Below are 14,967 nucleotides of genomic sequence, written 5' to 3'. Positions count from 1 at the left end.
CATGGACATATTCCAAGATGACAGATGATGTCAGAATTCAAAAGAATCATTCAGGGAGCATGAGATCATCATTTTCACACACGGATTGAGAGAGTTCACCAGACTCCATTGAGACTCCATTGAGAATCTTTGGGATGTGCTGGAGAAAGTCAGTAAACAAAGATTTCACACTCCCACTGATGTCTGGGGCAATAATATAGCACTTAAGCTGAACTCTACATTAACTGCATGACATCAGCCCTAGAAGTGACATCATTCTTCTGACTCGACTGCTTAAAGCTTATGCAAGCCTATGTAAGCTTAACGCAGGCTCTGCTTAATATCAGGAATATTCAGTTTAACAGAAAATTGGAGACATTCTGGGGAAGCACAATCCAAGAACAACCCATATATTTCATTTCCAGTTAAAACAGGCACTAAGTTTTAGTAAGCTTTATATTTATTCTTTATCTTGTTCACAATCAGATCAAATAAGGACTTATAATATTATAGACAAATGCAACATTATAAAATATATATTTTACACCAACAAATGTACTTTTTCAGATTCTTTTAAATTGACAAAAATATTCTCCTTATAACTCCTTAGTCATATACAGCATTAGTAATTAGTACAACTCCCTTAGTCAGAAATAACGCCCTTCAGACGTGAAATATAGTATGACACAAGTTTCTTGCAGCGATTAACAGGTACCTAAGCCCATTCCTCATGGGCAAATGCCGCCTGTTCTTTGACAGTCATGGGCTTGCATGTTAGAACTGCCTTCTTCAAGTCCCACCAGAGATTTTCTATGGGATTTAAGTCAGATGATTGCAATGGCCACTCCAGAATCTTCCAGCCCCTCTTTCGCAACCAAGCCAGGGTAGAATTGGAGGTATGCTTGGGATCCTTGTCCTGTTGGAAGGTCCAACATGTCCCAAGCTTCAGCTTTGTCACTTTAGCGCAAAAAAACAGGCCAAAGAGTCTAAAAGCGGAGAGACTGTTCAGTTGTAGGGCAGAAAAACAGGCCAAAGAGTCTAAAAGTGATGAGAGTCTGCAGTTGTAGCACAGAAAAACAGGCCAAAGAGTCTAAAAGTGGACAGAGTGTTCAGTTGTAGCGCAGAAAACCGGGCCAAAGAGTCTAAAAGCGGAGAGAGTGCGCAGTTGTAGCGCAGAAAAACGGGCCAAAGAGTCTAAAAGCGGAGAGGGTGCGCATTTCTAGCACAGAAAAACGGGCCAAAGAGTCTAAAAGCGGAGAGGGTGCGCATTTCTAGCACAGAAAAACGGGGTAAAAGAGTCTAAAAGCGGTGAGAGTGTACAGTTGTAGCGCAGAAAAAGGGCAACAGACTCTAAAAGTTGTCGTAATTAAGGAGTTTAATATTAAGAGACATCATGAAATTAAACAATTTTAATTTTAAATTAAATTGGGTCAGAAGGGTTTGATTCAAAATGTTTCACTGTGGAGCAGAAAGGCATATAAAGGGCAAAAGAATACATTTAACCCTTGTGTGGTGTTCAGGTCTGTGGGACCCGTTTTCATTTTTCATCAGATGATACAAAAAATATATTTTTTCTAACTCAAACTCATTGGCATTGGCTCATTTTTTGTGAAAAAAAAAAAATATATATATATATATCAAATATATCAAAACATTTTCGATAAACACACACTGTACCCCCCCCCCATTAATTCATTTTCTTTTACATTTTATTAAAAAAACTAATTAAAAAAGAGTAGCACTTTTTAAAAGAAGTGTAACATAAGAAAGGTAAAGGGCAAATATTAACCATGTAAGCTGTTTATATTGCTTGCAATTTAGGTGAAGCGAGCATGTGTAAAGCATTTTAATGTAGAATTGCTTAATTTTGCTGAATTAAATACAAGTAACAAAGTAAACGAGTAACAAAAATATGAACATCAAACAAGGGTTAATTAATACAAATACACTATGGTCTGGTTTGTACATATAAAGTGTCTGTAAGACACTTTATATAGAGCTTTTTGTAACAATGGAGCCCATTGTCACGATGCCTTGGGTACAAGATCTAAGGTAGTAAGCTAAAAAAAAACCCTGAAAAACTGGAAACAATAAATAAAAAAGGAAACATTGACAGACAATCAATCAACTAAGCAGAAGCCATATTCAGATTAACTGGTTAGAAACAAAGGTTGTTTGCTGGAAGACTAATTGGAAATTAATCATTAATGTGTATTAGCAAAGCCTTTAAGCAATAGATAAAAAAGTTACACACAAAAAGAGTCATTACAAGGTTACGTAAAATGTGTTTTACTGCTGGAGTGAATATAAAATAAAGTATGTAACTGACCCCTCTCAGTGTTGGGCACTCTCAGGTCAACAGTGGGGATAGCTGGGTCTGCAGCATCACTGTAATACTCCAGCAGCGCTGCGTCCTTCGCCCATGTCTTCTTCACAACTGGCACTGAAAAATGTGAGACAGACAGAAGGCTAATGATTATGCATTGATCTAAAAATGAGATTAAGGCAGAATTAGGGACAGATCAGTGGATTTAAGACAGCTTTGCAACATGATAATGAGACCAAATGCACATACAACGAGCCAAGCCAGCAAAAACCATAGCCAAACTCATCTGACAATAGGCTACAGGCCATGAAGCGATAAGCATAAACACGATCAGAAAATCAGAAAAAAACCCTCCTGTTTATTAATTCTGCATTCTTTGCACTGTTGTTCTAAAATATGATTTTAGTTCAGATCTGAAACGTAGCTTTTGGTACACTGGTCCCTTTTAAAGCGGTCTAAACTTGTCGCTAAAAACAAACTCTAAAGATAATCATGCAAATCGATGCAATTAAGCCTGGCCACAGCGCTTGCTGATTTGCAGGATAGCTTGCCTAATTAGACCCTGCTTATTTCCTGCTCCGTTCTGCAAAGAGAGAGAGAGAGAGAGAGAGAGAGAGAGAGAGAGAGAGAGAAAACACTTTATTTGTCTAAGTACCTGCAGCATAACAGCCTCGCCATGACCTCACCACAGAGAAGAGCGATCGTGAACACAATTAAAACATGACTAGGCAAGCCGAGGACTGACTCTGACTGCAGGACATTACCGTCACAATTCACCATAAAAAAAAAAAAAAAACTGATTCTGTGGGCAGGTGGACTACAAAAATTAATTTGCCACTCCGTACATAATAGAATATTTGTCATTAAAAGTCACATTTTATCATATGCTTACTACCAGTAATACTACTATTACTACTATTATCATTCTACTGGCAGTGTTGTGCGTGAACGAGTTCAAAAGAACACGTTTATTGAACACGCTCATTTTTCCGTGAAGGTTGAACTGAACGCAACACATTTTTAATAAAGAACTCGAACATGAATTAGTTCACATTATGTGTCATGAACGGCAGACATCACTGTAAATGAACGTTGGCTAGAGAGCGCAGAGCGCATAGGCGAGAGAGAGAGAGAGAGAGAGAGAGAGAGAGACCGACGACGAGAGCGCGGAGCACGAGAGTGAGAGAGAGTGTGGACAAAACCACACAATATAAATTATAATAACTAATTTCAAATATTACTGATTTATTGCTTATTATTACACATTTATAAAGTCTCCACACTCTTATTTCCTTCTATTTGAATTATCATTAATAATAATTATAAGTGTTAATCCTGTAAATAATAATTTCTGTTGGTGTAATTGTATATATGTAATCTTTCTTTTTATTTATTATTATTAATTATTATTATGGATGAGAATCAGCGCCTCCAAGTCCGAGGCCATGGTCCTGAGCCTGAAAAGGGTAGAATGCCTTCTCCGGGTTGGGGAGGAGGTCCTGCCTCAAGTGGAGGAGTTTAAGTATCTTGGGGTCTTGTTCACGAATGAGGGAAAGATGGAGCGGGAGATCGACAGACGGATCGGTGCTGCGTCAGCAGTCATGCGGGCGCTGTACAGGTCCGTCGTGGTGAAGAGAGAGCTGAGCCAAAAAGCAAAGCTCTCGGTTTACCAGTCGATCTACGTTCCTACCCTCATCTATGGTCATGAGCTTTGGGTCATGACCGAAAGAACGAGATCACGGATACAAGCGGCCGAAATGAGTTTCCTCCGCAGGGTGTCTGGGCTCTCCCTTAGAGATAGGGTGAGGAGCTCAGTCATCCGGGAGGGACTCAGAGTAGAGCCGCTGCTTCTCCACATCGAGAGGAGCCAGTTGAGGTGGCTTGGGCATCTGATTAGGATGCCTCCTGGACGCCTCCCTGGTGAGGTGTTTCGGGCACGTCCCACCGGGAGGAGGCCCAGGGGAAGACCCAGGACACGCTGGAGGGACTATGTCTCTCGGTTGGCCTGGGAACGCCTTGGAATTCCCCCGGACGAGCTGGCCCAAGTGGCTGGGGAGAGGGAAGTCTGGGTTTCCCTGCTTAGGCTGCTGCCCCCGCGACCCGACCCTGGATAAGCGGAGGAAAATGGATGGATGGATGGATAATTATTATTATTAATTAATTTTCAATTGTTTGTTTTCTGTTTTATGCTTTGGCAATAGTGTTGACTTTTACATTCATGCCAATAAAGCACTGTTGAATTGAATTGAATTGAGAGAGAGAGAGAGAGAGAACGACGACGAGCGCGTAGGGCAAGGGCGAGAGAGAGAGAGAGCGACGATGAGAGCGCAGAGCACGAGAGCGAGAGAGAGAGAGAGAGAGAGAGAGAGAGAGAGAGGGAGAGAGAGACCGACGATGAGAGCACGGAGGGCAAGGGCGAGAGAGAGAGAGAGAGAGAGAGAGAGAGAGAGAGAGAGAGAGAGAGACCGACGAGAGCACGAAGCGTGAGGGCGAGAGAGAGAGAGAGATACAGAGAGAGAGAGAGAGAGAGAGAGAGAGAGAGAGAAAAAGATACAGAGAGATACAGAGAGAGAGAGAGAGACCGAGGAGAGCACGAAGCGCGAGGGCGAGAGAGCGAGGGAGATACAGAGAGATACAGAGAGATACAGAGAGAGAGAGATACAGAGAGATACAGAGAGAGAGAGAGAGACCAACAAGAGCACGAAGCGCGAGGGTGAGAGAGAGAGAGAGAGATACAGAGAGATACAGAGAGATACAGAGAGATACAGAGAGAGAGAGAGAGAGAGATAGAGATACAAAGAGAGAGAGAGATACAGAGAGATACAGAAAGAGAGAGAGACCAATGACGGGAGAGAGAGAAAGCGCTGCAGTTGAAGTCTAGTAGAAATGTCCACAATGAGCCGTTTCAAAGAACGTATAGTGATTTCTAGCTTGTGGTGTGAAAAAAAGTGTTTATTTGAATATCTCACGAAAAAAGTAAAATGAACTGAACTTTAAACTAGTTCAGAATTAAAATTGTGAACTTTGAACGTGAACTGTTCACTTTGAGCATGTATGAACTGAACTTGAACTAGTTCAGAAAAGCTGTGAACTTATTTAAGTGATTTCTTATTTCTTGATTCTACAGGACAGGCAGTAATCAGGCCTGGTTGTGGTTAGTATTTAAATAAAACTCAGCTTTCCAAACAGTGTGATTAATCACAGTTAATTTATGGGGGGGTAAACTCTTTTTCACATAGGGCCAGACTGGTTTGGATAGTTATTTTTCCTTAATAAATGAAATCATCATATAAAAAGTTTTTTTTTTTATATTTACTCAGGTAATATTTGTGTGATATTAAAGTTTGTTTGATAATCTGAAGAAAAAAAAAAATATATATATATATATAGTATAGTATTGTGCAAATGTTTTAGGCACCTAAGGAAATTTTCGGAAAGCATAATTTTCTTATCTGTGAAGATTAGCTCAGTAAAACATTAGCATTACAATAAATACAAACAGGAATTTTACAAAAAGCAGAGCTTTTAAAACATCTCCTAATCTCTCCTTATCTGAGTTATTTCTAGTTCTCATCATATCAACACCTGGTTTGGTAAATCGGTAAAGTTGGTAAATCAGGTGAGCTGCTGACGGAACTGAACATATAGTTACACATGCTGGCCCACACTGGAACCACACTTTGTTCATCAGCTTGGCTCACAGGATATATAACATACTTAAAAATGAGAAGTCCTTGTTAATCACAGTACCGCTTAGAAAACTCCACTGCACAAATATAGGCACATTTTATCTTCCATTGCAGCAATTTAGCCTAAATTTGGATGAGTATATTTCTATAAATGGGAGGCAGCAGAAGAATTGAAGTAACTTTAGGAAAAACTGGAGCGAACTGCTGCCGTCATCACAGAACCTCTTCACCTACAGGCGAGGAGCAGCTGAGATGAGATGCTGATCCAGAGGAAAGCCAGACTAAAGCTACAGAGAGGCCAGAAACCTCCAACTGTATCCTGAGCTGTGAATTACAGCTCCCAGCCTGCAGTCAGTTCAGACCCCTCCACTGCAATGCAGGGACTCGCATCCAATGGACTTTTCCTACTGCTTCAGCGCAAAATAACTTTTTTAACAGTATTGAAAGACCATTAAGGATTTATATTATTATATTTTCTGTAGTAACTCATAAAATAATCAGGATGTATCATCAGAAACTGAGCAAACATGCTGAGTTAAAGCACAGACAGTAAGAAAACTCCTGTAAGCAAAGCTTCTGTGTGTGCCGAATCTACCCACCACCACTTTTCCCCCAGGTTGCCAAGAAAAGACCGCAGCACTGATCAGTATGCTGCCATTTTTGAAATGGGCGAGCTGCCTATTTTTCTGCTGAACAGGTCATCATTAAGCTTCATTAAGGTTGCTAACCATAACCGTAACATCACTGACCAACTACAAAGTAAGACTCATCATCGCTTGCCACAGTGTGTGGCAATCTGGCAACCCACATGAGCTTTACGTCTGGTGCAGAAAACTAAATCCAGAGTTTGGAAACCCTGAACTCCTGTAGCCATTTCACGCACTTGATCACATTTATTACTCACTTATCCATTATTTTACTAGAGTACTACTTGTAAATGAAACAAGATAAATACCGCTTTAATTCATATGGGTTCACTAATACCTATATCTACAATTATTCCACATTTTCTTTCAAGGAATGCACCTTTCTTGAACTCAACACTGTTTTATTATTACTGTTTGGTTTTTTTTATATTGTTTAATTATTATTACCAGGCAGCACAAAATGTTATTTTGGGCCACTACGAAAACATACAAATGTTTTGTTTTGTTTTTTTTGCCAGAAAGATGTCTATAAAAAGTACAATGTTTCCATAGTTTTTTTTTTTTAATGTCTAGTTGTGGACTCGAATTTTTAGAAAAAAAAAGTGAATTAGTGGTCTCTCAAGAACAACAGGATTTTGGCTCTTGCTCATGAATATTCATACATGGAAACATATTGCCTCTGATTGGCTAACAGCACTGCTGCAGCAGAAAATGCCTATCTGCCACCCACCCCCCCCCCACCCTAAAGTCAACTTTACAGCTCCAAAATTCAAATTAAAAATGTTTTTAGATATAGAGCTTTATTTGTAAAGATAATATTAACCCTTAATCTTCCCTTAAGGACAGACTCTTAGCATCGAGGCTAGTGGCCCCGCAGCCACAGATAGCGGCGTAGCTCACCTGCGGGCTCACCTGCGGGCTAACGCTACTAAACAAAACTAGGCAGTTTATCCATGTTGAAGCCCCAGAGTCCGCTATACATCATAAAGTCGGATGCGAACAGCGCCCACTGTGACTGGTGTTCTGCCTTTGACTTGTGTTACCTTGTCAAACTGTGTCTCCGTAGTTTATATTTAAGGTCTCTGTAAAATGAAGAATCCACCGGAGATCCGATTTAAACCTATAGATAGCTACACAACATAGCTAACGCTAACTAGCTGTGTAAACAGAGCTGTAAGCTCTTTAGCTGATAAAAGAGACTGTGTCGGCTCTACTGCAGCCCGGCTGCAGCTCCACCTCGCCAAGGTGGGCGGGGCCATAAATACTAATTTACAGATTGACATAGAAACTGGTGCTTTTTTTTCCTGAGTATTTTCTTTTCTTAGCTACTGCAGACAATAGAAGTTAAAGAACAGTTTCATGTGCAGCATGCATATACAATTTAGAGAGACCTGTTGTATGTCACAAAAAACATGAAAAAAAGTGGATTTTGGTGGCACATCTATTCAACTTGTTGTTAAAGCTGTGATGTTAATAGACCTGTTACATGATCAGTGATTTCTCAGGTAAATATATTAAAATATATATATAAAAACAACAAATTTATTTAAACAATCAACATGTCTTGATTATCTCCTGAATGGATTCATGTGATTGACTTCTGCTACATCCTTGAGATGTTGTTGAAGTTACTGAGAGTCTCACAAGTGTTTATTTCATCTGCATAAGGACCAATCAGGATGAACTGGGACAAAAGGTGTGATGTGGGAATGTGAAATTAGAGTAAATTGTTTTATAATCAGTTTATAAGAGTTGTCAGCTGTGTTAACAAAAGGTTTTTACATGTGCACACATTCTTTGATTACCCACAATCAAGAGTTTCTGATGGAGTGTCTAAAATATGGAAACTTTTACTGAAATTACACACTTATGGTTGCATGTGAATACCTTATAATGTACAGTTTTTCACAAAAGTGAGAAAACCCCTTGCATTTATGTAAACATTTTATTATATTTTTTATTATAACTCAACACACTCACTTTTGGCAACAAAAGTAAGTAGACTTTTATGTGAAAATAATCAAATTGTGCCCAATTAGTCATTTTTCCTCCCTGTTGGTGTTACATCGCCTCAGCTGTAAATGGGGGGCAGGTGTGTTAGATTTGGTGTTTTGAGTACAATTCTCTCATTCTGACCACTGGATGTTAAACATGGCACTTAATGGCAAGAAAATGTGAAAAACAGAATTGTTGCACTCAGTCAACCAAAGAAAAGTCCACATGTTCAGCATAATATCCAGAGGTTGGCTTTAAAAAATGGAAGCATGAGTGCTGCCAGCATTGCTGCAGAGCTTAAAGTAATGGGAGGTCAGCCTGCATTACACACTGTGTCAACTCTTTACATCAGGTATATTTATTTTACTGAACAGAGCTGTATAAGTGCTTAGTAATGTTTAATAAATGCTAATAATGCTTCGAAAAGGCATCATTAATCGTGGCTAATCATGGTTTATATTTACAGTTTCTAAACACTCACACTCATATATATGATGAAATGAAGCATAAGCACCATCCAGACTAATTTTTACTTAAATATAAATATATTTTTTAATTACGGTATGCATAACTGCATTACACAAGCCAATGACAAGAGGATGAACTACTGCAGTTGTTACTTGTTTACTTAACATTAGTATAAAGTATATGATAATAAAGTATATATGATTTAATATTCATCTTAACAAATGATTCACTTGTTTTATGTGAAAGTAACATTAATTAATGTTGTTGTTCTGTGTTTAATTAACCTAAGCATTGTTCATGTATTACCTCATGTCTTATTCATGGTAACTAATGCATTAATTCATGTTAGTAAGCACCAGATGATACCTGTTACTGTCCCATGGCAGTTACCATGTCAGTGTGTGCATTAATGTGCTAAATCGTTGCTGTTTTCCTTCTTTTTAATATCTATATGCTATCTGTTTTTTAATTGATGTCACTGCTGAAATGTGCTATTTCTAATTGCAGATTTCTTTTAAAAATATGCATATCATTAGCCTTTCATTATAACATGTAAACAGAATGGATAATTGATTCCCGACCCAGTGGGAAAGGACGACAGGGTCACAATATAAATACTTCATCGGATGAAAATGTTAATTTTTTGCTCTGGGAGGCACAGACCGGCAGCTGTGAGCTGACATACCTCTATCCCTGTGGAATTTCTGACAGGTCTTCACTGCAACAAACAGCTCTTCTTTCTTCACTGGGTTCCCCTATACAGAGAAATACAAGAGAAAGATCTTGCTAATATATATTATACAGTATCTGGTCTTCATTAAAAGAAGCATGCTAACATATCACTAGTGCTTTATATGACATTTATATATCTACTTAATTGGAAAAGGCAAATTATCTATCTACCCTCCTCTAGTGCTCTCTCAGACTCCAGATACTGATGCCACGCACCATAATCCGAGATTACATTACATTACATCTTTAGATAGGGCCTAAAGGAGGTCAAAAGGAAGTAATGGGATAGAGGAGTGAAGGAGGGGAAGAAGGAAATGAGGTTAGAAGTAGTTAGTGTGTTAGAGGTGTTAGGAGAGTAAGTGCTCTTTCATACCTGTCAAGTCTCCCGTTTTGGCCGGGAAACTACCGTATTTAACTCCTCTTTCCCGCCGTCCTCCCGTATTAGTATTTTCCCGTAAATTTCCCTTATTATATTAAGATTAAAAAATATATATTATTGAAGAGACAGGGCACTGACCCCGCTGTGTCTCCTAACCAATCGTGGAGCCGGTTCAAGGAGAAAGTCCCTCCTTTCATGAGAAACAGCCAATCAGCTTGCAAAGGAGAGTCAGTGTGGTGAAGCCCCCCGTCACTGTGAGTTCAGGCAGCTAGTCGGAGCTGCTGATGTTAAAACAGATCTGGATATTCAGCGATTTTTCTTCAGATTAAACCTTTTAAAATAAAAAAAATACAGCTCGTGACTCAGTTTAACTAGAAATGTGAAGAGGACCGAAATTAACTGATCAGGGGTTGAGTGATCAAAAGAAAGAAGTATTAATTAAAAATGATTAATTGTGCAGGCCACTTAGGACTAATTTTTACTGATGGAATATATGTGGTCCATGTCCTTTTAGTAAAAGCTCATAATACTATTTTTAGGTCACCTACATTCATTTTGCAGAATTTGTGCACCCTTTGTTCAATTTTAAATCTATTAAATAAATAAATAAATATATAATATAAAAGAGTGCATTTATGGCAAAAATGACATGAAATCTTAACTTTTTTTTAATATCTAGAAAAGGATTTTTAATTTGGCTGTATTAAAAGAATGACATATGTAGGAATGTCCACAACATTTCAGATTCTGATAATCTAATTGTAGTATGTAAGTGGTTCACATGTGGTTATTTTAGATTTTTTGTAAACCTGTCTTAAAATGTAAGGGATACTGAACCTTCGTTGGGCTGGTGGGACAGCTTTAAGCGGACAGAGGAAAATATCCCTTATTTTTAAATCTAAAACTTGACAGGTATGCTCTTTGAAGAGCTCAGTCTTCAGGAGTTTATTAAAGATAGAGAGATTCTCCTGATCTGGTAGTAGAAGGTAGTTAGTTAGAGGTGTTAGGAGAGTAAGTGATCTTTGAAGAGCTCAGTCTTCAGGAGTTTATTAAAGATAGTGAGAGATTCTCCTGATCTGGTAGTAGAAGGTAGTTAGTTAGAGGTGTTAGGAGAGTAAGAGCTCTTTGAAGAGCTCAGTCTTCAGGAGTTTATTAAAGATAGTGAGAGATTCTCCTGATCTGGTAGTAGAAGGTAGTTAGTTAGAGGTGTTAGGAGAGTAAGTGCTCTTTAAAGAGCTCTGTCTTCAGGAGTTTATTAAAGATAGTGAGAGATTCTCCTGATCTGGTAGTAGAAGGTAGTTAGTTAGAGGTGTTAGGAGAGTAAGTGCTCTTTGAAGAGCTCTGTCTTCAGGAGTTTATTAAAGATACTGAGAGATTCTCCTGATCTGGTAGTGGAAGGTAGTTAGTTAGAGGTGTTAGGAGAGTAAGTGATCTTTGAAGAGCTCTGTCTTCAGGAGTTTATTAAAGATAGTGAGAGATTCTCCTGATCTGGTAGTAGAAGGTAGTTAGTTAGAGGTGTTAGGAGAGTAAGTGCTCTTTGAAGAGCTCTGTCTTCAGGAGTTTATTAAAGATAGCGAGAGATTCTCCTGATCTGGTAGTGGAAGGTAGTTTGTTCCACCATTGGAGAAGAACTCTGTATGAGAACAGTCTGGATTGCTTTGAGATTCAAACTAGAAATCCCCATATCATAGATACAACACTTTCATCTGCTGAAATAATCAGAGCCTTAATTGTAGACTGATTTTGACCCTGTTTACACCTGATGCATCATCCATCTTGCGTATCAGGACTTTTAAAAATATTTTTCTAAAATAAAGCTTACTATCAATTAATGTCTATTTTTTAAACATAAGGTGTACCGGATTATAAGGTGCATTAAGCGACACTTTTATGGATGACCATATCGAAGTGAACAAGAGTGTCGCCATGTTTCCCTTCTAATAGGGAAGCTGGGGGAAGTGCCTAAGTAAACAAAACTGTAATAATAAAAAAATCATTTTAAAGTCAAACGAGTGCCAGATGTTATTCACAACTGTTTATTTGGTTCTGTTTATTTACAGTAAGCTTAGATTTCAATATTTTATCTAAGGGTGAGTTTTCAGGGAAGTTTATCCAGCACTAAGGCAGGAACATTAGCATTGACGCTAGCCGCTAACTACAGAGCTAGTGGGGCATAAATGCCGATTGATAGCACTAGACTGAGAGCCCCTGAGTGTTCCTGTAACCCAGGGCGCTATCAGCTAGTGGTTTGTTCCACGTAGCTTGTTTTAACATGGCAAACACACAGACTACATCCCAATGTACACACCTCTGTACGGCGAAAGAGCTAGTGCTGTGGTTAGCCGCTAATGCTAATGCTGCTGCACCCAGCCTTAGTGCTGGAGAGACTTTACTGAAAACTCACCCTTATAATATTGTACTTTAGCAGAGTGGCTTTACTGCTCCTTAACACCTGACTGGTAAACTTCATACAAAAGGTGCACCGGATTATAAGGTGCACTGTCAATTTTTGAGAAAATTTGAATTTGAAATTTGAAAAGTGTGAATTATAGTCCAAACAAATATGTATTTCTGGATAAGTCCAAGCCACATTAAAATGTACTGTATCTCATGAAAGTGAGTACATTCCTAACATTTTTGTAAATATTTTATCACATAATTCAATGGAACAACACTCAAGAGATGACACTTTGACACAATGTGAAATAGTCAGTGTGCAGCTTGCATAACAGTATAAATTCGCCATGCCCGCAAAATAGCAACACACAGTCATTAATGTCTAAACTGCTGACAACAAAAGTGAGTACACCCATCTTGTCAATATTTTGTGCAGCCACCTGCACTGCCGCTGGAATCATCTTCCACACTTCGATGGCAACATCAAGGAGCTGGTGGATGTAAACTGAACACCATCTGAGCCAAACAAGTTTATCTTGATCTCGTCAGACCACAGAACATGGTTACAGTAATCCATGCTTTTGCACGGCTTGTCTTTAGCGAATGTTTGCATGCTTTTTTGTGTGTCAGCTTCAGAAGAGGCTTTCTTCTTAGACAGTGCCATGCAAACAGAGTTGATGCAGTATGCGGCATATGGTCTGAGCACTGCATGCTAACCTTTTACTTCTTCAAGCCAACCTGGATATTGGTTGATGCTGAGAAGGCCATACAGGAAAGCTGCTGTGTGACCTCAGCCATCTTGCTGTATCTCAGTTTTACAGCATTTAACAATCTTCTTCTAACCTAGACCATCTTTTTGTAGAGCAACAAATCTGTTTCTCACATTTTCTTGCTATGGAGTGCCATGCTGAATATCCAGTAGCAAATATACAAGAAAATTGTAGCCAAAACACCAAAGTTGACAGCCATGCTCCCCATTTACACCTGAGACCATGTAACACTAACTAGTCACATGACACAGGAGAGGAAAAGGCTAATTGGTCACAATTTGGCCATTTTTCACCTAGTGGTGTACTTACTGTTGAGCTTGAACGAGCAGGCCCTGAGCAGCATTGGACACACCTACTGTACGTAGCTGTGCCCCTAAAAGAGCAACGCGCCAAAGTCAGAGCACACCTGGTTCTTCAAATTAATTGCAAGTGACATGCTAATTAGTTTATTTCATGTTACGGCCAAAAAACACAGCCATGATTATTTCAAAGATTTAGTACACACCTTTTGCGTGTTTCGAGGTGTGCAAGGCATACTTTTCTCACTGTTACGATAGCAAAGACACACAGACCCGCCCTAAATCAAACTGCACGGTTGATAGAATGTTCTTGGACACCCATTCTAATAAATACATTTGGCTACACACACAGTTGACCTTCCCTTTCCTTGTCATCCCTCCAAAAACACCCCAGTATTGAGCACTGTAGAGCACTGGAAGTGTTCTCTAATGAGATCCAGATAAGCTACAACCAGTACTTTTGCATTTGGAGTTACAAATTATTTGTTGAGGTGGTAATTCATCACCTTGACCTCACTAAAATGGTCTTGTATCTGATCTAGGACCACATATGACAGTGGATTCAAATTTGATATTCCACATAAAAAAAGTTAAGTAAACCGTGCAAGAGACAGAGATTTGATTCCAAGGACAAAAGACTTTCTAGCAAAGACTTTCAAAACCACACATTTCTTATGTTCTTTCCTACCTTAGAAAGAGTTTCTGCTAAACATTCAAAGGGGTTATTTTTACACTGTGTACTGAATGTTAATTTGCTCCAAAAAAACAGATGATCTATATTCTCTGTACATCCAGTTCTTCAAAGTGAGGATCTACTAGAGAGATCTGACCGGAATATCCAATAAAGCAAACTGAGTCATTCCTGTTGCTGAATGAACAATGATGCCAGGTTTCTTGCTTAAATCCAGGCATTCACTTGCCAAGCAGTAACGGCTTTATTCTGTATTAGAGCAGCGGCATTAGCCAGCTAGTAAATTGAGTAGAGGTAGGGGGTAATCAAACAGCCTCAAGGTGTTGCACTGCTCATTTGTATTTTGCATTAAACAAGAAAATCTTGCTCTAAAGCAGTGAATTTAATCGTGGGCCACAGACCAAATTTCTTTTTTTTATTTCTACTTTGCAAAGTAAAATAAATGCCAACATACAGATAGTTAAGAAAATGTAATTTAACATGTGACAGACATTTAGCTAACTTACAGTAGTGTGAAACGGCGTTTGACCCTGTATGATTTCAGATCATGAAAAGAATTAAATATTAGTCAAAGTTAACACAAAATGCAGTTTTT

General features: G+C 38.8%; 1 protein-coding gene across 1 annotated transcript in view; it reads right to left on the bottom strand.

The window, feature by feature from the left end:
• b3glctb (beta 3-glucosyltransferase b) overlaps positions 1-14,967 on the bottom strand; it is a 102,151-nt gene that overhangs the window by 22,748 nt on the left and 64,436 nt on the right. The window contains exons 10-11 of the mRNA XM_049468948.1: positions 9,790-9,859; positions 2,309-2,422 (exon numbers count right to left, since the gene is read on the bottom strand). Coding sequence (XP_049324905.1) covers positions 2,309-2,422; positions 9,790-9,859 — 184 coding nt within the window. The remainder of the gene's footprint in view (positions 1-2,308; positions 2,423-9,789; positions 9,860-14,967) is intronic.

The sequence above is a fragment of the Astyanax mexicanus genome, chromosome 20 (genome assembly GCF_023375975.1).
Source record: "Astyanax mexicanus isolate ESR-SI-001 chromosome 20, AstMex3_surface, whole genome shotgun sequence".
In the NCBI taxonomy this organism is placed as follows: Eukaryota; Metazoa; Chordata; class Actinopteri; order Characiformes; family Acestrorhamphidae; genus Astyanax; species Astyanax mexicanus.
Note: the sequence above shows the minus strand (reverse complement) of the source record. Positions and strands in the feature narration are given on the sequence as shown.